This window comes from Limulus polyphemus, unplaced genomic scaffold, assembly GCF_000517525.1.
Source record: "Limulus polyphemus unplaced genomic scaffold, Limulus_polyphemus-2.1.2 Scaffold941, whole genome shotgun sequence".
Lineage (NCBI taxonomy): Eukaryota > Metazoa > Arthropoda > Merostomata > Xiphosura > Limulidae > Limulus > Limulus polyphemus.
In genome coordinates this window covers 258,122-282,857 of record NW_013666551.1, presented here as the reverse complement: position 1 = coordinate 282,857, position 24,736 = coordinate 258,122, and the positions used below count along the sequence as shown (strand labels likewise).

The 24,736-nt window shown below is 30.7% G+C and overlaps 1 protein-coding gene across 18 annotated transcripts in view; it reads left to right on the top strand.

Moving 5' to 3' along the window:
- Positions 1 to 24,736, top strand: part of LOC106461353 (rho GTPase-activating protein 190-like) — a 196,619-nt gene that overhangs the window by 96,027 nt on the left and 75,856 nt on the right. For all 18 annotated transcript variants that reach the window (XM_022388263.1, XM_022388264.1, XM_022388273.1 and 15 more), the window contains 5 exons: positions 9,855 to 10,064; positions 10,402 to 10,704; positions 17,325 to 17,477; positions 21,910 to 22,024; positions 22,367 to 22,490. In XM_022388263.1, coding sequence (XP_022243971.1) covers positions 9,855 to 10,064; positions 10,402 to 10,704; positions 17,325 to 17,477; positions 21,910 to 22,024; positions 22,367 to 22,490 — 905 coding nt within the window. The remainder of the gene's footprint in view (positions 1 to 9,854; positions 10,065 to 10,401; positions 10,705 to 17,324; positions 17,478 to 21,909; positions 22,025 to 22,366; positions 22,491 to 24,736) is intronic.

The following is a 24,736-nucleotide window of genomic DNA, read 5'->3' as shown; positions in this document are numbered from 1 at the left end:
TATATCAGTACCATAGAATTCCACTTCAATTTATCAATCTTAGTAACTAAGCTGTATTTCAGTCTAAAAAAATATGAAATTTTGAGCAGACTAGAGACACAACCGACCTTATTGAAATAGTTGTTCAAAAGAAAGAGATGGCATCCAAACTCATTAAAATGGCTGAGAAAGTAACTAGGGGACATTCTGAGCTTTGGATAGGTTATTCATGTCGTACATAGAAGTGCATATAAAGGACTGTTTCCAAAAATGGAAAGAGGTGGGCAGGGGGCCACTGCGTTTGATTTATTACATGAGCAATATCTTGCCAAATTGAAAAGATAAGAGGCTTTTATTTTATATTCTAGCTTGTCAATATCAGTAGTTTGAGTTACTAATTTGTACAAACTTAGTATTTTGACATCACAAACATCTCATTTGAACCAGTACTGCATTCAACATACCACGTGACACACAAAAATTGATGTTTAACTGTGTTTTTTTAATATTTACTTTTAAATTGGGTAATTGAATTATAATCTACAGTTCAATAAAGTTTTGAATGCGAGTCAACAAACGTACATGGTCTTTCACCCGTGACCCATCTGGAAAGGGTTAATGCTGACTGACCTTGCACAGTGACATATCCATAATTCCTTAAAGGGAGCGGGGTATCTAAGTCAGTTTGTCAAACCTCCTGGCTTAATAGCATGCAAATAATAATTGTACATGACCAAGTAGGTTTCAGGGGGCATATTAAAAGAAATATTACAAGAAATTTGAAAAAATTGATCACTGTTTTTCACAGGACAATTAACTTTAAAGTTGCATTTTAATGGGAATTTGATAATGAAAGTTAAAACTTGAGACTACTGTTTAGTGTTGTCAAATGGAAAAATAAGAAAATGGTGGGGTTTGGGTGTATATTTCTTGAGAACCAGAAAGTCCCCTGGATATACTAATGTTACAGTAAGTAACTTTGAAACAGTACATTGTATTTCCTTTAACTGAATAAATCAGCCAAGGGATCAATGTTTATTCTCATATAGTGTTATGGTGGCTGTAATAATTTTATCACATCATCTTCTATGTTTGTTCTGTGTAAATTAAATCTTTTACTTGTAGTGTATCTTTTAGTACAAGTAGTTGTCTCCAGTCATTTTTGATATCTTGCTACTGTGTAGGACTTCTTAAAACTACCATGATCATTAATTTTATCATTGTCAACATATTTTTAGTTTTTCTTACTATTTTAAACTAAACTACTTCCTTATTTGTTGAAAACCCACTAGCACTGTCTGAATTAAATCTTTTACTTGTAGTGGATCTTTTAGTACAAGTAGTTGTCTCCAGCCATTTTTGATATCTTGCTACTGTGTAGGACTTCTTAAAACTACCATGATCATTAATTTTATCATTGTCAACATATTTTTAGTTTTTCTTACTATTTTAAACTAAACTATGTCCTTATTTGCTGAAAACCCACTAGCACTGTCTGAATTCGTACTAGTAATGTTTATTTTTCATTTCTGTTTTTTCACTGTTCTTCTTCACATATTTTTCAATGAAGCCTTTGTTTTTCTTTGTCTTTTTTACTTTCCTCGCTGCTTTTCACTTACTGTACTTGGCACTAGACAGATGTCTACCATCCAATATTTTGTGATAAAACATTGATAAATACAGTAGAGTTATCAAAACAGTAACTAAAAAATGGTGTTTTTCTATCTGTCTGTGGTGCACTCAGTGACGGAAAACTTTCATTTACATTCTTCACAGTTATTTTTACAGTAGGCATTAAGATTTCATGGAATCATCTAGATTGAGAGTCTTCTGGTAAGGAAAGAACTGTATTCAGATTCATTTCTGCACTACTCATCTTACAGGTATCTCATACTCTTTCATGATGTTTAAACTGGAACTTGCTACAACAATAACAAATCTCTGACAACAGCTGAGGATTTGATAAACATTGACATATTGAAATTTAATACAGTGTCTCCATACTGACTTCATATTCTTAACATTGCAGATGCTGCTGTGTTTCATTTCTATCACCATTCTTCTCCTCATTGTAAGCCATTATTTCTTTTATCTTATTCTCTCTTATGCTTTCCTATCTATTTGTTTCTTTTTAAATTTTGTTCGAAGACTAATTTATTGTTTTTAACAATTCCTTATTAGTACGTTTTTTATTGCCACTCCTAAATTTTGCTAGCCTAGGCAAGAGCCGACTTTGCCTACCCATTAAGGCCAGGTGTGAGTGTTATTAAAATACTACTTTGGTGCAAGCAGAAGGTGAAACTGGTGTAAGGTATATTAGTTTCCAGAAAGAAGACTTAACATGTAGGTGAGATGTGATCAATTATTTAAACATGATATTAATCCTTGTGTACTGATGAGTCAAACTATGGATGCCACAACCTTTCTACAGAGTTAATTTCAAAATTAATTTGCTGAGATATAAATAAAGTTTTCTAACTTATAAACCAGGCTCCTCCCATAACTGTTCATAACTTTAGTGTATTTTATAATCCACATTGTATTAAATACACGTTTATAACCAATAGAAAAAGCAAAATTTAATGTTCCACCCCTTTTTTGTTCCTTTGTTTATATTTTGTCATTCATAGTTGGCATTTTCCAAGAAAATGTTGTGTTGAATGATACAATGCTATGAGCAGTAATGGAATATTTTAATTATTTATAGCTCAGTTAGAATCCCAGATACATCATAGTGTTTTTATGGCATTCTGTTTTAGTGACTTGTATCTTTTATGTTCTACGAAGATGTATATTTGAAAGCTGAATTAGTTTGTGTATAACCAACAGAGTGTGAGAAAAAGTAGTATTATCAAAATATGTTTCCAAGTACAAATAGGCTTATAGCTAAGGTGGGTGCTAAATTTCTTATCTATGTTTATTTAAACAGAAGTAACTAAAATGTAAAAATTAAACATCTTAGTTTAGATAAGAAAACTTAAATAAAAACATTTCTCATAATCACTCCTGGCAAAACACATGTTATGATGTTGCATGATGTAACCTGATAATTTGTTTACCCTAATCTCTCCGCTCTCCTGCTTAGAGATTTATTGCTTAGTGTGGTTTAAGGTACAGTAATAAAACCATAGAATTAAAAAAAAAGCAGATATAAAAAGGTTAGAAACCAAAGATAAATAATTGTAATTATTTATTACAATTTGCAGTCATTCTAAAAAATATAAAGTATTTCTGATTTTATTTCATGTTTTTCAAATTTTAGTTTCACTATACAGTTCACTGATTTCTAATGAATATTTTTAATGAATAAAGTATTTTCGAAGAATAAATGGCTCATTTCATAATACCCCCAAGCCACACACCCAGCCACCACCCTCTCTTTTTCTCTCTCATGCACACACACCGTGTTTTTCCTTCAGAATTATGATACATTACCACCCATTATAAACATGTATTTGTATTGAACTCTCCAACCACAGATTATTGACCGTGGAGTTAGCAATGATTTTTTTACAATCCAGTGTTGTTCTACTTAGCACCGAGGTTACACTGGCTGGGAAGAATTCATTGTTGAAAACTTGGTTCCATTTAGTCTGTTCGTCCTGTTTGAAGCTGCTGAAATAACTTGAAAGCAGGCCTTACTGTGGAAAATATTTGCATTTAAACCAGTAAATGGTGACCTTGAATAATGTCTTAACATTTTATTTGTATTATTATTAATTTCTAGAAGAAGAAAAGAAAAAGGTAACGGATTCCTGTTGTTAGATGGAAGATGATAATTTAAACGTTATTCAGGCTATTATTTAGTATGTGGTTGGAGTCAAGTATCAATTCGCAATGCAACCAAGATGGTTTTAAAATTAGTGTTTCCACCTTTATGTAAAAAAAAAAGTTAAGCTACATTAGATTAGTCTTGATTTTCTTAGTTACATTGAGTCTAAAGTATTGAATCAATATTGAGTTGAGTTTGTTTGTTCACTTTTGGAATACTGAGCTTGTGTTCTAGATAAAGTAACAAGGTGAGCTGTAGGTTTGTAGCGTGCGAGAAATTAACAAGAATTGAAATGGTTATATTAGCATCTAATTTGACTAAGGCCTATGAACAAACATTGGTTAAGCTAACCTATAGAACTTATAGTTGAAGAAATAAATTGGTCTTTATCATTAAGTTGACTGGACTTTGCATTCTTTTTACTGGGTAATTTAAAGTAACTAACCAACTGTGCAATCTCTGGTTGTTTGTTGGGCATGAGAAACAGGAGGATCAGGAACACCTGGGACCTCTAGCTCTCCCTCCAATTGTGTTCGACCCAGTAGTTAGAAAAATTTGTTTTAATAACATGCAGCCAGTGCATGTCCGTAAGTTGTCACATGCTAATGGCTCTTTTCAGGCCATGCCCATGGGTGTAAAATGTTTTGGTTTTGTTTTTTTCAGGCAAATATTTCACTTTATTTGAAAGTTTAACCCATTGTACCATACACTGTTGAAGGCTTACCCAATAACGAGGAAGCAGGTGGCCGTGCATTCATTCTGATTAAAATTATTTACAATGATTTCTGTGAGCCATACCAAATGCTCTATAGTTTGCGTTGTTTCTCAGAATCCATTTTGTATGTCCGGTATCCTTTGTTTCAGTTTCAAATATGCCTAAGTCGTTGAAACTATATTATAATTTGTGAACTGGAAATGTAGCCACCAAATCAGGGTTGGCATCTTAAATTTTCCTTGGAGCATGAATTTGGCATAGGGTTATGCAAAATCTCTAACTAAAAGGGTTCAGGTCTCTTGTCTATAGAAAACGCAACCAGATCATTCATGTGATCTTGGGTGAGAGTGTAGAAGATTACCAAACAGAGCCTGGTTTTGTATGTGTTTTTGATTCTGTCGCAATTTTGTTGTATAATGTCTTTCGCAAAATTGTGACTTGTCCAAAAGACTCGCTGTATTTCGCTTTGCGCATAAACAAATTATCATTTTTTTCATGCAGATTTCTTACAAATTCCCAACCCTGAAAGTTACAGTAAGTAAATGAGAATGAACAATTAAGTATAACCAATTAACTAAATAAACAAATATTTGTGATGTTTAAGAGTTGAGAGATGTATGAAATATTGTGTACAGCAGAGAATATAGTAAAACTGAAATAAACATAACTCAGATGAAACAACAATGTTTCTTGCTACATACAAACATGCATAATATTTAAAAAAAAAGATAGTGTTAGTAATCCTTCAAATGTAGGTAACCAGTGTTTCAGACATGAGTTTGTATTTGTTAATGGTAACGTGTAGAACGAAAGTCAGTATGTAAAATGTAACTGATTTTTCTATTGCTTTATGCATATATCAATATGTATGTGTGTTTGTACAGAAGACTTTAGCAATAGTTATATATGTGTAATAATGATATCTTACTGTCTTTAATAACAAAGAGTGGTTAGAGATGAGATAAATTTTTCAAGTTTCATTTGATGTGTAGGTTTCTTAAAACTTATTTTAGAACTAGCGTATAGCCCGACAAAAATGACGGGGCAAGTACGACAACTCCCACCACATACTCTAACCTCACATTTCATAGCTAACTGAAATAAATAAATTTTGCAAAATCAAGCATGAATAACAAAGGGGCAGAAAAGTGCAGTCAAGGCAATCAAACGTCAGTAAATTCCTTTGTGAGCCAATCAAAATTAAGATCATTCATAAAATAAATTTGTGGAATATTCATAGAATAATTATTGGTAAAAATCAATTAGATTAACAACTTCTAATATATAGAAAAGCCAGTGCATTTTGGTAACACTACATTACTTAGATTTTTTATATGCTTTAAACATGTACACATGTATTCTATGAATTTAATCCTATCCAGATTGAAGAGCACCTTTCAGGTGTTCAGTGCATATCTGTATATCAAATTTCAACATTCAAGAAAAATAATAATTATCCATTTGAACAGTTTGTAACTCAAATATTTTTATAATTGATATTTGTTCATTTTGTAACAATTATTTAGTGTAAATCAATAAGAAAATTGAAAAAAATTATACTATGCTTACCTCAGTGGAGTCTTGCCTGTAACCAGTGCACTTATAATAATTTTTCTGCTAACTCGGAAGCATAGGTATATATATATATATTTATTAAGAAACTATCACCCCTTGAGAACGTTTGATTCTCACATGATTTCCTTCTCTTTCACTGATTGTATTAATACAGTCTTGTTTCCACCCTTTTACAATCTCACATTATATGGTCTCAACAACTCCTAATGAAGCTCAGCTTTGAAAATATGTATACAGTTTCACTACTGTTGGGGCCCTGGCATGGCCAGGTGGTTATGGCACTCGACTCGCAATCTGAGGGTCGCAGGTTCGAATCCCCATCACACCAAAGCATTTCAGCCGTGGGGGCGTTATAATGTGACGGTCAATACCACTATTCGTTGATAAAAGAGAGTAGCCCAAGAGTTGGCGGTGGGTGGTGATGACTAGCTGCCTTCCCTCTAGTCTTACATTGCTAAATTATGGATGGCTTGTGCAGATAGCCCTCGTGTAGCTTTGCGCGAAATTCAAAACAAACCACTACTGTTGGATAGAGCAAAGTATATAAACTACTTATGTCAATGTAGAGTGAATAAATTGATGTGAGAAGTGTTTTATGGCTTTACAGAAAAGTGATTAGATGTAGTTTTTGCAAAACATTGTAGTCTAGTGACAATATAAAATTACTTATGAACAAACAGCAGTTCTTGGATGTATTTATAGTTTCTTTAGACATTTTTTTTTTCATTCTAGAAAATGTTTTTGTCTCAAATTATATTTAAAAGTTACATAATTTTGTTTTTATCACAATACCTCAGGTAATTCTAGATAGGCTTATGGTGTATGGATAAGGCTGTGATATATTCAGGAGACTTGAATTAATTAGAGAGCTGTGTTAAGAAAAACAAGAGATTTATCCAAGATATGGAATTATGAAGTAATACTACAATGTTTACTAACTAAATTATGCTAAATGAAATAAAGAAACAAAAAAATATGTTAACTAGAGGGGCACTCAGAGTGCATACCTCCTCCATGCAGCATCAGTCATATTTGACTTTCAAAAAGTATGAAAATGTGTCTGTCATTATCAATAGACATAGATAATTTTTGTCAGGACAATGAGGAATAATGTTCTACATAAGTCCACCAAGTTTCATTAAAATCTTTTATTTTTGACAGAGATATAGAGCACAAATTGTGTGAAAATTGGTCCCAATTGTATAAATTTTTGTGAACTTGACCTTTAAATTGGACCCTCAAAAAACAAATCATTTCTTAGTTGGGTCGTAGTCCAAATGTATACCAACTTTTGTCCAGATCTATTCAGCCATTTTTGAGAAATCTTGCCGACAAACACACATGAGTGAAAACGTAAACATACGCTTTTGTTGGTGGACGTAATAAAAATCAGTATAGTTGAAATTAACTGTACATATAAAATGGAACTTTCTGACCAACATAAAAATCTTCACAATCTAAAAAATGACAAGAAAACTAAATCAACTTACCTTAATATTTTAAAGCCAAAACTAGTTAATATTTAGTGTGATGTAATTTAAATGCAACTTGATTAATTATTTCTACTGTGAGAAGGAAAAGGTAGAGATATTACTGATACCCCTTTTGTTTGGAAAGGTCAAGAATAAAATAAAATATGCCTAATGCTTTGTATGCAAATTTAAGGTTGATAATTAAAATATTAAAAAAATTAAAATCAAACCTATTATAATTCAAAATAATGAAAATTACTATTTAGTTTATAATTTTGGTCATGCTATATTTTATATAAACAATTAAGAAATATAAAAAGAGTATATGAAATATTTTTTTGTGAGATGAAGTTACATTAGATTGAATTGTTACATCCAGATACAGTGGTTTGGCGGTCTCTTGTTTGATTCACTTGATATGACAAAACTACTAAGGTGATCTGTCACTGGTGGCTAGAAGGAAGGCAACTGGTTGTTAGCACTGAAGCACACTTTTTCTTTTTAAACTGTTGGCTAGAGGAAAGTCAACTTTTTGTCATTCTTTTTCTTGAACTACTGACTAGAAGGAGAGCAACATTCTGACATCACCTGCTACCTTGTTTTTGTTACTTGCTTATAATTACCATGGTTTGAGGAACACCATAGTAGTTGATCAAATGAATGCATTTGATTAATGGGGCTAGCATGAAACTGAATGGTAATGTGAATGATGGTACACAAGGTGTAAAGATTTGGATTCATATTTACACTAATTTACAATTATATATGCATTCAATCAAATATTGTAAGTTACTCTTCAATATATATATATTTCTATTAAATGTATTGTTGATTTTAAATAGTTAGTTGGTTTGAATTTTTCTTGAGTCTAGGGTGGTTTAACTAAGTACATGTAATCTTTACTAATGAGAATATTATGTTTTATACTGGATCTAACATAATTTCTCTGTTTATGTAAATCAGAATGTTTTGTAGTTGCTTTCCTAATAAGTTTCATACTTGCATCCTTTTAATTTTATAATTTTATGATAAATAAATTTGTTACATTTTCAGAAAGCAACTTGGGAAGATGAATGAACTTCAGAGTTTAGCTTAAAAGTATTAAAGCTAACTTATACATGAATTTGAAGTGAAATTATATTTTATCTTTCACTTAATATTTAAATATTGTTAATTTTTTCAATTAAAGTATTAACTAATGGTGAATAGTTTCTTTGGAGGTATAAGCTTTCTTGTACCAAATATATTTTTGCCTTTAATGAAATTTGAAATGTGTCATTAAAAGTATTCTGCTTTGACATTATGTGATGATGATCTGAATTAAGAGGGGTTTTAAACAAACCTGCAACTTCTTGTCAGGTAGTGTAAAAATTAGTCATAACAGTCTAATTTATGTTAAATGTTGTAAGTAAAACTAAGCAGTTCAGTCTGCATGCCATTAAATATCACATTATTTTTTACCAATATCTTATGTTTCATAGAAATTAAAATTAAGTGATGTATTACATTTTGAAATATTATATACAAAAGAGATGAATTTTCTCTCTCTCTCTTGTTAGTCCCCAAAATGTTTGGCACTTTGCTAACAAAAAAGTATCAGAAAATACTTTGGCATATAAAAAAGAACAAAGTAAATAGTTACAGTGTCATTTATTGTTAATTTTCATTGCAAAATGCACCATATAGAAGAAAATGGGACTAGGATAAGCTTTTCACACACATATGATGAATTAGTTTGAAAAAGTTTATAAAAATAAATTGCATATTTACTCTCATGCCATAAACAGTACTTCTTAAAGTAGTGGTAAATGCTCTTTAAGTTCATGCACAGTTGCTATAAAGCCATGTTTTGCAAATCACCAACCAATGTCTGCTTTGTGTTTGGAGCTGTATGTTGTGTATGTTCCAAAAAATTTATTCGTGCACTGACAGAACAGTTTGCCATTTTGGGTAAGTCAGTATTTTTGTTAATTTCCTTGTTTACTTCCTTCAGTAGAAATAGTCCCAAGAACTGCATCAGTCCTGTATCATCATCATTGTTCGGAGCAGTCTTCTTTAGCTTTAAAAATTTCAAAAATACTAATGTTAAATTAGTCAGCTGTACTGTATAATAAGGTAGTAAACACTCTCCTTTATGCACTTTTCCATTTTGCTGTAGATAATACAATATATTTTTTATGTCAAAGACAATCTGCCAGAAAAATCAAAACCTTAATATGACAGGACAAATAATAGGTATTTTATTCACTATTTGAATTTTCAGTAAAAAGTGATTTATGGTATGACAATTCTTTTTATTATTCTAATATGCCTCACAAACCAATTTTTTTTACCATATCAGTGACTGGAGAAATGTGAGGGTCAAGATCCAGCAACATCCAGACTTTAGTCAGTATTTTCTTGAGAGTCCTGATGAACACTCCTGGCAGGAAAGTGACTTAGTAGATAGTACAGAAACCCGAATTCCTCAGGATATTTTAGACACTTCTGAGGCAGAAACTTGCTTTCAAGAACACAAGGCATCACTAGAGGCTGATGAGAAGAGGAAAGAGTAAGCCTTTATTTTGTTAACATATTTTAATATTTTATTTAAGGATCTTAATTGTTTTTGAGTGTAATTTTTTGAACTTAATATTAGAATATGAAATTGAACGATTTTAGGCTGTAATGCTTCATGTATTCATCATATGTAAAATATTAATGACCATCATGACATTATTTTAAAAAGAAAAAGAAAAATTACTGGTTGTAATAGATTTCCATAGTTTTAGGTTGGTTTTTAAAATCCATATATGTTTGAGAGCTATTGAATTGTAGCTCCTTTTATAAAAGAGAATTCTTTGTTACTTAGAGGGGAATACTTTTTTTTTCTGTCTCTTTTGCTTTAGAATGCGGAAGCAGTTTAAGCAGTTACTAGAAGAAACTGGGTACGTAACTCCTGGCAAAACACTTTCTGAAGTTCGGGTTTTGTTTATGGGAAGAGAGTGTTTTGAAGCTCTCTCAGAGTCTAATTTACAAGAGATTTATGATGAACACCAAAAGGAGATTACAGAACGAGCAAAGCAAAATTTCCAAGAACTTTTATTAGAAAATGCAGAAATTTTTTACCATTTTACAAGTATAGGACCAGGTAGTGTAATTACCCAAGAAGACATCAGCAAGATTACAGAAACTTTAAGGGAAGACTCTAGGTAAGATTAATATCTAGCTTAGTGTGTATAATACTTAATGATTTAAGTAACTTTCATGGAAATTCTAAGTTTATAAACTTAAAGAAAGTTTGCTTATGTTTATTTTCACCGTACAAGAATGCTGTTGGAACTTAGTAATATAGGGTATTTGAAAGTCACCTCACATTTAAACCTATTTTGTGTGGATAATATATTATTTGTAGATCAGTACACAAAGTTCATTTGCCATTCTGTTCACGTATACTTCTATATGAATCTAAAACATAAAAATTACGATAATTAGGATACTTCTCATGGGCAACTAACTTTGAGACCATCCTGTATATTAACCCCGCCACTGTCAAATATGATTATGATATGTATATTGTATAGCATAATCACTATTTTACTAGATAAAGACTAATTGATAAAGGTTTAAAATATGTTAATTTAATGAATGTGTATATGTGTTAGTTTTATTTTAAGATTTGATTGTCACAGAAAAAAAATAAGTACTCATTGTGACTATTGCTTGTGTATCTTGTTCTTGTTGGGTTTTGTTTCTGTCCTTGAAACAAAATTAGAAAAAAATGTAATGAAAAATTTTATCTCAAATTTAAAATATTTTCAGTTACTTATGAATTTAAAACTTTAAAAATAGAGTATTTATATTTGTGTTAATGTGCAAACAGTATCACTTTTCTGTACTTAAAATCAATTGAGCAAAAATGTATTGAATAAAAAAAATTGTTTTAACTAGCTTATTTTAGGAGGTCTATCTATAAATTTGTTTTGCAAATTAATACCATTAATCAGTTTCTTGATATCTTGTGTGCTTTTATACCAATACTCCTGTTAGACTAAAGCATATGAGAACACAAAAGGCAACAAAATCTCAGTGCTTTCTTTCCCTCGAGTTCTTTCAGTAACCTTATAAGAGAATCAAATGTAATTATGATAAGGACTTTTTTCCAATTCTTTAAACTTATGTAAACAAAATTATTAAGCTATAGCTGTTGAGTGTTTTAGTTGATTTTTAATCTAAGAGATAATGGTTCAGTAACTTAGAAATTAGTCTTATCAAAAAATCTCGCATGTTATAATTACTGAACTACTGTAAGTATCTGCAGGAGGAAGTTGAATATGATTAAACATCTAAATTCTCTTTAAATATTCTCAACAAGAGTCATTCAAATTATAAAAGGACATACAAGTGCAGCCATTTAGAAATATTTTAAATTAATCTTGATCTGGTTGTAATGTGTTTAGGGGTGTGTTTTGAAATAATGCTTTTTCTTACAATTTTTAAACACTAGATGCTGCTTGTTTCAGAAAATATATAGTCAGTAAAGAATATGGAAGGGGTTCTTATATTTTCACATTTTACCTAATATAGTAGAAGGTGTATTCTGATAAGAATATTGAGAGATATTTAATTCATACTTTTTCTTATTATTATGATGTGATTTCATGAATAATTTGTAAAAAAAACAGTATTCCTTTTAAAATAGATGAATTGATTTTGTATATTAACTCCAGGGGGTGACTATAATTGTTTATGCATTTTTACCCTCTCGCAATGTGCAAGTCAGTGTGTGCATGTCACAATCTTTTTTTTTGCATTCAAAATTTAATTAAACTACTTTATTATCATTTTATATGAATATTATATAAATTTTAAGTTATTAATTTTATAAGGAATTATTTTAAAGAATCCCCAATCTCCCCTATTATGAGAATTGTGACATTTGTACTCTAGGTTTTCCCTCTTATCTAATTTATTTACCTCTCCTCTGAGAAGTACAGAATTGAATGTAAATTACTCATTATGATATAATGATTACTAAGGCAAAGTATAATTTTTGTAGCCTTCAATCTTATTTCTTTATGGTATGGTAACATAAACTAGAAAATGAAACCTACTTGTCACACCCACCTGTATCATCATTATATAAAACAAGTAGTTTTAACTTTCTTCGACAGTCAACAGCAAAAAATCAATGACATGGGTATGTAACATATTTTTTGTTTTCATGTATGTTCTTTATTTATTATTATAAAAGTAAGTAAAATGTAAAAATTAGAAACTTATTAGGATTGATTAGGTTAGATCAGGTAAGATGATAAAAATAGTAATAACAATAATTACTCACAAAATATGCTCATTAGAAGCTTGTGTATTATGTAATTCAATAGAATAACTTCAGCTACACATTTGCTGAGTAATTTAAAACTTGTGTGGTAGGATTATTAGTTAGACATGGTTCAAAGGGCAATAAAACAATAAATTTAAGTATAAAGAGATGTATAGTGCTATGATGTTTAAGCTATTTAGGATAAACAATTGTAATTTCCTGTTACAATTTGCAGTCATTCTAGAAAGAAAAAAAGGGTAAATTAGATTTATTTTGTATTTTTTATGGTAGTTACAAGGTTAGTCAAATTGATCAAATGCATATAGAGTTAGGGTAGAGAAAATAACAGATAAAATATAAAGTTCTACTGAAAAAAAAATTGATATTTATTTAGTAGGTATTAGAGATTATGACAATTTTTCAGATCAAGAACGATATTTTTTCATCTTAACACTAAAATCACTTTGCACTTGAAGCAGTCAACACTCTGACTACATGTATTCATGGACAAATGTTTACTGAAAGCTTGCCAAATTTCATGAAGATACAAAAGACCCATTAATAGTTATATTATAGAAACTCTGATGGCCACCTTAGGGTTACAAACTCAGTTGAATCAGGTGAGCCCACAGTAAGAAGGTTAAATAGATGGTGAACTTATTTCTTTTTCATAGTGGTGGAAAGCTCAAAAAATTAATGTTCTGAAGGATATGGTTAAAAAAAAAAGTATTAGAACCATTAGTTGCAGTAGGAGATTTCAAGTCTTGTAAAAAAAAAACAGACATGTTAAAAAAAAAACGTCCAAGGAGGATTATGGCATGAACAAAATTTAAACGTCAAATTAATTTTAAACGTTGTCAGAAATGCATGTTATGTAAGGAGTGAGAATCAGCAATAGAACTGTTGAAAGGGAGTTTCAGAAAATGAGGTCTACATGAAAATGTTGCAGCCTGAAATCCTAATACATTATATTAAAATGATTTTGAATATGCAAATCAGCAAGTAACATGACAGTTGTAGCCAATATAAATCACAGTTGAACAGAATGTATCAGAATTACATTTTGACATTGCTTAGCTTTATTTAGAGGTCGTGTGAGGCCACAAAAATTGATAGCTTTTGAGAAAAGTGTAACAGCTTATTCCAATATTAAATATTCATACACACTAATCTTAAAGATGTGTTGAGATTGAAGATTTAGAACTTCCAAAACAGGGATATCCTTTGTACTTAATAATATTGGAAAACAAGTTAATATGGATCAATGTAGAACACCAGGACTCATCAGAAAGAGACTTGCAACAAGTCATACTCTACCTATGGTAAGCAAAGGATGATGTTTTGCAAAAGGTGAGAATCTGTGAACACTAAAGTCATCTGCAAAAGCTGTCCACGTGTCCCTGGTAAAGTTGTGGAACATAATCAAAAAGAATCCTCATCTGGAAGTGAAGCAAGAGGGTATGAGCTCATTTCAAATGTTGCACAACTTAAATAGCTAGAGAATGAAATGGGGTGTTAATTCTCTATATATGGGCTTGTTCACTTTGACTGATCTTTCAACATTTAATGTAGTAAGCATATTTTCACAAAATTTGGCAGGTTTTTCTTAAATATTGCAAGTGTTTTGTGTACAAAGTAAATTTTTTTTAATAAAGTATTTTTACTAAAGATCTGTATGAATATATGAAGTCAGTGTTGACTGCTATGTGTGCAATATGATTTTCTTAAGATTAAAAATACTTCTTTTCTTCTTAGTTTTTCAAATTTCACTTGCATAACCTCTTGAACCTCCTAAATGAATGACAAGTTTGTTTCAGTAAAACAGTGTATTACATATTATATTCTCTATATGACCAGTTTTGTAACCACCACAAAAAATACAAATAAATTTAAATTACCTCTTTTTCTTTTTCGAATGACAGCAGATTGTAACAGAAAATTACAATTGTTTATCTTAAACAGCTTAACACTCAGAACAGTTTATATCTGTTTTTATTTAATTTTATTGTTATATTGCTCTTTGAAATGTGTCTAACTAATAATCCCATGATGAAAGCTGTAAATCACACAGCAAACATGTAGCTTAAATTACAGTATTGAATGACTAATGCATGAGCTACTCACAGGCATATCTGGTGGAGAATTTGATTTTCACTATCTAACCTAATACGTTCCTAATTATATTTAATTAATTTTATAACAATAAACAAAAAATTTACATAAAAAACAATATATTTAGTACTTATGTTTGGTCTCTTATGTTCTTTGCTGTTAGTTCTCCTTTGAAACTTAGCCCAAATTCCTTGTTATGAAATTACTAGTAATTAAAATAATTTTTACTTGTTTGAAATATGCTCTTAAGAACACAAAATAATAATACACACGAAGTCTAAAAAGTTTTATAACTATTATAATGTAACTAGCTTTCTAACTAAGGCATAAGTGTCTTAAAATAATTTCTTTAGCTGGACAATCTGAACTCTGTGATAGAAACTTTGAATCTGAATGCAAAATAACTAAACGTTTGTACAGAGGAAAAGGTTACATTATATGTCATTCATTAAATTAAAACTTTTTCTTTCTGTTGGTTATAAATGATGGAATAGCAAATATCAAAGAGATTTATTGGCGATTTGTGAAAGAGACAATGTGATAGGAGGACGTGGAAGTGAGTTTGACTTTCTGGTTTATATATCTATAAACAAAGAAGATTGAAGGTTATAAAAATAATACTGTACCTCAGCAGTATTTATGCTGTAATGAATAATTTACATTAAACTCAAGACATCATAGAGGGAGGATGAAAAAATAAAGTGAACAATGCTACATTACACAGACAATCAGAGATTGAGAATTTATTTAAATATTTCATTTTGAAATTAATAAATTAAAACTTGTATTAAAATTTGATTTATTGATTACCTTTGATGCCAGGTTTACTTGTGTACATTGATAAAGAAGTAGTTGAATTAAATTTTGAATAAAACTAAAAAGTTTTGACATATGCACTTTCACCTACCCATAGTGAGAGAGTTAATTCCATCCTACAAGAAGGCATAATAGTCAAGTTGCTTGAAGCAGCACCAGTGGATTTTTTTGAGATTGGACTGTTGGAATGGGCACTGTGAAATTATCATCATTGTACATTATATGAATTATGGAAAGTGAGTGGAAAGGTCTGGTGTGCTTTGGACATGAAAGCCTTTTGTAAGGGAAACTATGTTTCAGAGCTATTGTCAAGTTCTTAAGTTGTCAGATAGAACATGACTGTATGTGGCAACGTGAACTTAAACAATGTACTGTGACTCAAAAAATGTTTTATTATAATGTATTCAACTTTCTGCATTTCACTTAGCAACATTATCAAGTGTTTAAATGGAATCACAAAATTAGAGGAATGAATAGAACAGTTAATTATGAACTGACAAACAACCCAAGCTTTTGGGTAACTAAGTTATATTTTTGGGTTTTATGGAATTGTGACAATGAGAATTTTATACTGCTGGATAAAAGTATTTGGAAGAGAAACAAAAAGAGGCGATGACGTAAAAGTTAAGGAATAACCAGCCTAAAACCTTGTTACTAATCCTGTTGAAAATATGTAACATCAGTTGAAAAGTAATATTGTCAAAGAGTAGCCAATTAACCTTTAACAACTTTGGAATGTTATAAAGCAAAAATACAAGGTATTTTTGAGAGTGTGATACCTTGCATTGTCAATGGAGCCATATGTTAAGATTGGAAAACATAATCTACTAAATATTAATAATTAAACTTGTTCCAAAACTCACTTTTTTTATGCCCAAAATTGTAACATTAGGTATAGATATAACATGCAAACCAAAACTATAACAAAATGCTTTTTCAACTTTTCATGATAGTTTTGTTGTTGGCATAATTTTTATTTCCTTTATTCTATAAACCTTATACCCTTATCCATGGTGATAAAAATTATCTGAATGGCCTAAATGTAAATGAAAAAGTATATTGCCACAGATCTTATCTAAGATGCCATTGAATCAACTACAAACAAAATTGCTTGATTTTAAATAGTATTTGGAAATAAAGCTTAAAACCCATTTCTCTTTTTAAGAATGGATTCTTTATATGAATTGGAGTTAAAGGCTTTTTATGATAGTTTTTTCTAGTTAATGTTTCCAAAACTATATTAATTATATAGCCCATTTAACATTTTCATGTACACTAGCTGTATGTAGTCAATGTTAATGGAATGAATTATATGTAAAAATATATATATTTTCAATAGAATTTCTTAGAAAATGTTTGCAACATGTTTTATTACCACAAATTAAATTTTCCAATAAAGTATGACTTTTAAAAGAAATTTAGTAAAATCTTTGCACCATGTTACGGCTTTAAAAAAAAATTCATGAAGTTTTAGGTTTACATTTTTGTTTTTTGTTATAGTACTGAACAAATATCACATTATATGTGATATAACTTATTAATATAACATGCTGTTTGTATATTTCTTTTTTCCAATAGGTATAAAGCTTTAGATAGGCTGGACCAAGAAAGGATGCTAATGCTTCTTCGACATCTAGGCTTTGTACATGGACCCATAAAAGAACATTGTCCAGCTTTTCCAAACTGTATGGATAATCTTATTGAAAAAGTCATAGCTCAAAAAGCACATAGGTAAGTCCTACAAACGTATTTAATTGTAAACTGTTTCTGTGATTAACTCTTGCTATGGGCTTGGCCAAATCAGCCAAGTTTGTGACCCCAAATTGGCTTTTATAGTTTCCATATTATAACTTCTAATATGCTTTATGTATCTTGCAAACTTTCAGTAACCATTAAAAATCACTTGTAGATAAAAATTCCAAATTTTTAGTTAAGTAATTTTATTAAACATTTGACTGAATATGGAGTCAGGGTGTTGATTGCTCTGAGTGCAAAAGTGATTTTCTTGTTAAGAGAAAAATTACTTTTCTTCATCTGAAAATTTTCAAATTTTGTTTGCATAATTTTTAAAACCTTGTAAATAAATATCAAACTTTCTTTCTTTATATTTTATTTGCTAATTTTTTTACCCTATGTCTATATTGGGTCTGTCAATTTGACCCACCTCGTAACCATTATAAAACTTTACTGGATGAAAAAATGTGAAATGAAGTGAGTAGTACTGTTCTATTTCCTCATAAGTGCTTCATCTTTAGTTGTTTTTATTAAACATAACACAATAAATATAGAGAACAACAATTATTTCTAGTAATTACAATGTTATGAAATTGATTTGTACTTGTGCATTGTACTTGCTAAGCCTTGCTTTAAGCTTCGTTTATTCTCTCAGTTGGAGAGGGAAGACAAATTAATTTTTGTAGATTTCAAAGATACATTTTAGAAAACCAAAAAATTATCAAATTACTATACTGATACACATCTGGCTTTCTAACTAATCTATAATTGGGTTAAAAAAAATCTCATTTCTGTTCAGAGCAATGACTTACTCAATAGACTGCAACATCTCTTGTCAATTACAAGTTTCCCCTTCAAGCCAGTTACAATCTACTATCAGTTTTGTGTAGTTTAGAATATGGTTTTTCTATTGATTATGAACATGTATGTAAGAAAAGTAGGTGTGAGTAGATAAGAGGTTTCAAAATAATGGAAAAATGAATGGTGCTACCCTTATAGGTTTGCAAAATATATTGATATCTTGGCAAATCAACAAGGTTCGGAGATTCTTATTTTATATTCTAACTTGAAGTTTGAATTTGTAATTTGTTAACCACTATAGACGTTGTATGGTAGGTGTAATAAAATAAGAAGAAAAAGAATATATAAGTTTCCTTTTACTTTTTTTTAAATTAAGAAATTAAAACATATTATAAAATTTGAATTATAAACTACATTGAGATGCTAATTTTACTGACATAAAATGATAATCAAGTTATTTAATTAAATTTTAAAAATAACTAATATTTTGTGACATGCATCCTTTGACCTGTCCATTGAGAGAGGGTTAATCACTAAACAATCAACTTATCAAATATTCATCAATTTTCATACCTTTTCACACTCGTGCTCCAATGTTGTCTGCTAGCAAATTGAACTGCTAACATGAAAATGAAGGATTACAACATACAAAAAATGAAACAAAAAGATAAAAAAAATGAACTAGAATTATGTGAAGAACATGGAAATTAAGATGATTACATGTGCCCAATTTGTACATACACACACAGATTTGACCGTGCTATCCCCTATTTTCTAGTACTTAATGTGGGTGTGCAATGCTGTTTGAATAGGGATTGCAAAACCAGCATGGCACTAGCAAATGAAACAATCTTGTTAATCATAATTAGAGTATACTTCTTTTTTTTTAAATCTTGCAACAAAAATGAATGCAATGCATGCATCATGTATCTATTGATACTTTAGAAATGTACATGTTTTTCTAGTGCTTTCATAATTTTGTTAGCAAAACTACAGCACCAACCAGCAGTTTGCTAATTTGTTAGCATTATTTTCAAACCATGGAAACTCATTTATTGACGAACAAGAAGGGTTTTTAGTATTTTGAAGAATTGTGAAATGCTTAAATGCTTCATAACAGATTTGAAGTGACTAAAAATCTATTTTTATTTGTAATTTTTGAAAACTACGAGTTATTGAATATTTCTTGCTATATACAGTTTTCTGTATGCAAATCATATCAGCCCCACTACCTGTGCCAGTTGACAAAATTGTTTTGTTGTATGATCACAATCAAACATTAATTAAAAAATATTTCTAAACATATATTAGCTTTTGCTCTTGCAAAATATTGTATTTTATATATGACACAATGCTTTCAGAGTTAAATTAATAAAGTATGAAAAAAATTCAAAACAATTGGTATTTGGAATTTTTTTTACTTGTGTGGAGTGTGAATTACATATTTAGCTTTTGCAACACTAAGAGGGAATGACATGTTTTTAGACTTTGTACATTTCATGAGGCTGAAATATTCTTTTTTTTTTACAAACTCTGAGTATACTGTACATCCTTTTTCATGAAATGGGCCATATATCAGACTTACGTGATATTCACCTGAATTAAATATTGTTTTAAAGCTCAGTTGGCAAGTTATGTAACGGTATAAGTTATGAAGCAATTTAACTAGCAGCCGGTGCTTTGTCTTATGCAATGGTTCGTGGTTTTGGTACAGTGCAATAGGTCTGTCATGCATTGTCCTTTAAAAAAATATTTCAGATTAGTCACAGGCTCAGATTTTTTTTTTATGCTAGCCTTTTACTATTGCCTGATATTTTGTTAGTGTTATAGTACGTATATTTGAACTGTATGTAATTTTGCTGATATTTGGCTTGGACCAAATATTAGAATTGACAGTAGTATTGCTCCTCAGTAAGATATGTTTGGACAATTTGAAAGCAACTTCAAGTTTTTTACAAGCAGACATATCAATCTTGTGGTAGTTTTGATTGTTTTTGCAGCTAAATTACTTTTCAGGTGAGCAAAATAAAATGTAAACAAATAATTTTATGAACATCAAATAGGTAGAGACTGTTTGGATATGTTTTTAAAATGAAACTATCTCAGCAATAATAAAAAAAAAAATGGTCTTAATTATTTATATGTATTAAATATCAACATTTTTTGTGGTGTATGTCAGGAATTTATGCATAGATACAAGAATAATTTATGATGCTATTTCAAAGAAAAAACCCAACTTTTATTGTATCACAATGAAACTTGGTTATATAAACTTAAGGAAGTTTAGGAAGTAAGTTTTATATTATTAACATGTTATTAAACTTTGAAATTAATACAGGTGACAAATATTAGACCAAAGATTTACATTTTTTAATGCGTTAGCATATATGTATAGAAAATATGTGCTAAATGTAATGCCAATAGATGCAGTAATTTTAAGAGAAATATTTTTTGTGATACATTATAAGTTGAGTCAGTTTGATTACACTAGGAAGTTGAGCTGATAGTTGAATGCTTCATAGTCTGATTGAATGGAAACAGCTAGAGATCTCTATTTTGTATAACTGTGAATTTGAGCAGTGTTTCTCAAACTATAGTAACCCAAGGACCTCTTTTAATTTACATTTTTTTAAAAACCCCAAACCTATCAGTTTTTTGTTTTGAAAAAACATATTCAGTGTACATGAAAAGCTGTATTCCAAAATTAAATCTTTTAATTCATATAAATTAAATTTTATGAAAAATAAGTCATGACTTGTGGAGCCCGGTTTGAGAAATGCTGAGTTAGAGTAATTTTTGGCGTAGATAATATGGTCACATAAAGTTTTTGATGTACAAATTCTAATGTTCAGTTTAATCACTACAGGTGAAATGTATGTGTGTGTAATATTTTAATTTTTATATATTGTAAGATTAATTTGAATGTTTTGTGTAAATCGTTTATTTTCTAAGTAACAAAAATTAATGGTGGAATTGTACATTTTTGTACAAGAGCTATGCACACATCCTAACATGTGTACAGTTAACCTTATTTTGTAAGTTATTTTCAATAAATTATAAAAGGCTTAAATTTAGATATCAAGCTGTATTTGGTACAAAATCCATGTAAATTTTTTTTTAATATTTAATGTTCCAGATATAAAGAAGTGCCACATCATGTATTTCATTGTGAATGTGCATTGTGTTACTTGTATGTTTTAGTACAAGACACAGGACAAGATAAAAGCAGAAAATCTGGCAAAAGTTTTTCTAATAAGAGAGACAAGATATGCAGACTTATTCTTTCTGTGCCAACAAATAAATGTAGTTTCTGTTGTCTTATGAGAGATGGTATTCTTACTATAAATAGTGGTGGTTTCAGTACTTAAAGTGAAAAGTTCAAACAACTTTAGATAAATTGGAGTATTTCAAACAACCATAATTCTGAAGTGATATTACTCCTCAACTCATATTTATGGAATGATGTTAAAACTAAGTATTATATATGAGCTCTTAAAAGTTACAGCTGTTGTTTTTTTGTTTTTGTTTTTCAATGTAAAACTATAATTTGAAACATTTAAATAGTTCAGTCTGCAAAAGTTTCTTATGCTTTGATAATATGTCACTGAATGAGTACCATTATTTACAGGCCTTCATCTTGGAGTCGAAATAGCCAGTGGCTTCTCGAGTCAGAAAACAATCAGCTTAACCTAGTCTTATTAGGCTCTGGTGGTATAGCAGATGAACTAGCTAACACCATTAGGGTGAGGAAGATGTTTCACATATTCTGATCTTCATTATGCTTCTAATCATGTAATAAATGTCTGTGATATAGTCTGTCCCAACTGTTTTATACCTATAGAAGCATACATTCATTTTATTGCTACTATAAATGATGTCTTTAGTATGTGTTAATTACAGCTAGTGTATAGTTTTCTAGCAATTTTTATATTTGAAGAATAGCCTTATTTCAATTTACATGAACTTTTGCTATATAGATTTTCAAACCTGTTTTATTTATGGACTCTGTTCAATAATACAACTTTTTTCTAAAACAAGTTGTTAATAAACTTTGATTATGTTTTACTAGTTTTTGTTCTCCATAGGCCTACTGTACAGATGACATTTTTGAAATGGAAAAAATTCAGTATACGTTAGATTTTAGAATTATTGACGGTGATGTTGGTTTGCCACACAACTCCTTTCGAACATCAGCTTTTCTTCCACATGGTGAGTTATGCTGCTGTGACACTTATTGTAAATGTCAAGCATGATAAAGAGCATCTGCCCAAAATATTGTTCTCAAGTAATTTTTTTTTATCTGTGGATATGTTAAAATTTAAAATCACTTTCATTGTTTAGTTAATGCTTTTTGAACAGGACACACAAGTTGCCATTTGTCTATTAGAATTATAGCCAGTATTACTTGTGCAAAATTACTATTACAATTTTAAGCTTTTAACTAGCTGTAAATGAAAAAAATATTGTATTATTGCAAAAAATAACAATTCCAAAAAATACATACCTCTGCTGACACTATTAGCTATTTCTCGATCTTCATCTTTACCATCTGACGTTGTGTTCACTGGCTTCAGTCTTTATATACCCCACTCGACTGCTGACCATGACACACCCTCTATGCAGGTACTGTATATAAGCATTGTATGCAGACAATAAAATCACTTTTTCTCAACAGTGCAAGCATTCAGACTAACGTTTTATGATTTACATTTTCTTAGTTTTCACTTTCTAATAATCGGGAATTCTTTGTTTTGTTATCCAGAGAAATGTTTCATTGAATTTGTTTTTCCTACAAATATTTTACAAAAAAAAAATTGAATATGAATTCCCATGTAACGGTTTCAAGCACGGAGGCTACTCGGCTTTCGTCTATTCCTTCTTTGTTATCTATTGGTGGTCAGCAGTCTGGAGGGAGCCACTCTCTGTGGAAGCTGTCTGTGATCTGATTTGGGGCGAGATGAAGTCTTTCATGGAGTATCTCTCCATGAGGTGCTGATTTGAATTTTCATTCTGAAACAGAATATTCTGGGGGGAATTTAGAATCCCTGTTTCCTGTTCTTTCTTTCGCTAGAGCTTCCTCTCCTAAGGACTCATTTGATCAGCTACCTTCTAACTCATTGGGACTTAATGGTTGTTTTACATGCTTTATCACATCATCCCTTCAATCCCATGGCCTCCTGTTCTTTATATCACCTTTCCCTCATAGTCTGTTTTTTATTACTGTTAGCTTCCGGATGCCGTCATTCTGATTTATTTGCTATTCATGTTCAGTGGACTCTCTATCATTCTACCTATGTTTAGCTCTATCCCAACCAATCATTTATTCCAAAAATTCTCGTTACCAGAGAAGGAAACAAATATTTTTCTCTTATTCATTTACCTGGCATTTCTTATCTCCACAGTAGATCAGACCCTGATCATTTGTTATGTCCCATCAGGGCACTTAAATGCTATGTGGCTCGTACAGAACCATTTTGAGGCCATAGGGACAGCCTTTTTATTCATTGGGATGCTGCAATGTTCAGAGATTTATCACCTGTTACTTTAACCAGGTGGCTTCAGAAGTTTATCCAGAAGTGCGCTTGGACCCTCTTATGAACACTGTCAGGTCTTATGTTGTTCATGCAGGGGGTCCACTATCTCCTTGTAAATCCGAACGTGACACGGTCCCATCTTTGGTCCTTGGTGGGGCAGTGTTCCTCATCCTCTCCATAATTCCATATGTAAGCAGAATTCACCTTGCCCACTTGGGTGAGTAAAGACAACTGTTTGTAACTCCAGACTGGATGAATTCTGGACCTTGGGTGGAGTATGGAATATATGATCCCATCAATCCAAGCCTGGGATATTGCCTTTTGGAATTTTTCAGGCTGATCAGAAGGATTGTCCACTTTGGTGTTGCTTTCTTTCTTTCATAAATCCGATGATTCGAAAAGTATAATTCTGTGGTTACTGGTAGGGATCCTATCACAAAGATATATATATCTGCTGTCCAACTGCACTGGGATATGGGAACCATGACCCCTTAAATCCAACCTGAGTTGTGGAACCTCGGCTGTTTGGTCGGGGCTTTACCATCATACTTTGTATTATATTCCACCCTTTTCAATTTTCTGTAGTTCTGGGTGAAGAGTATACCTGTTCTAAATGTAGTGCGGTGTTCCCCACTTTGATACCACTTCTTGTGGTATCAAATGGGGAATTGTTCTCTGCAGATGCTTTCTGTCCTCACCACCTTCTGAATGTGGGATTCTAGCTATTAGTGTCAGTGGAGGTAAGTATGTTTTGGAAGTTATCATTTTCTTAAACTGAAAATGTATTTCCAAACATACTTACCTCCACTGACACTCTTCTTCCTTTCCTTCCCACGAAGAGCTGGTGTTAGTGACTGGAATGAGGTAAGTTGCGAAAAAGTGATTTTATTGTCTACATACAATGCTTATATACAGTACCTG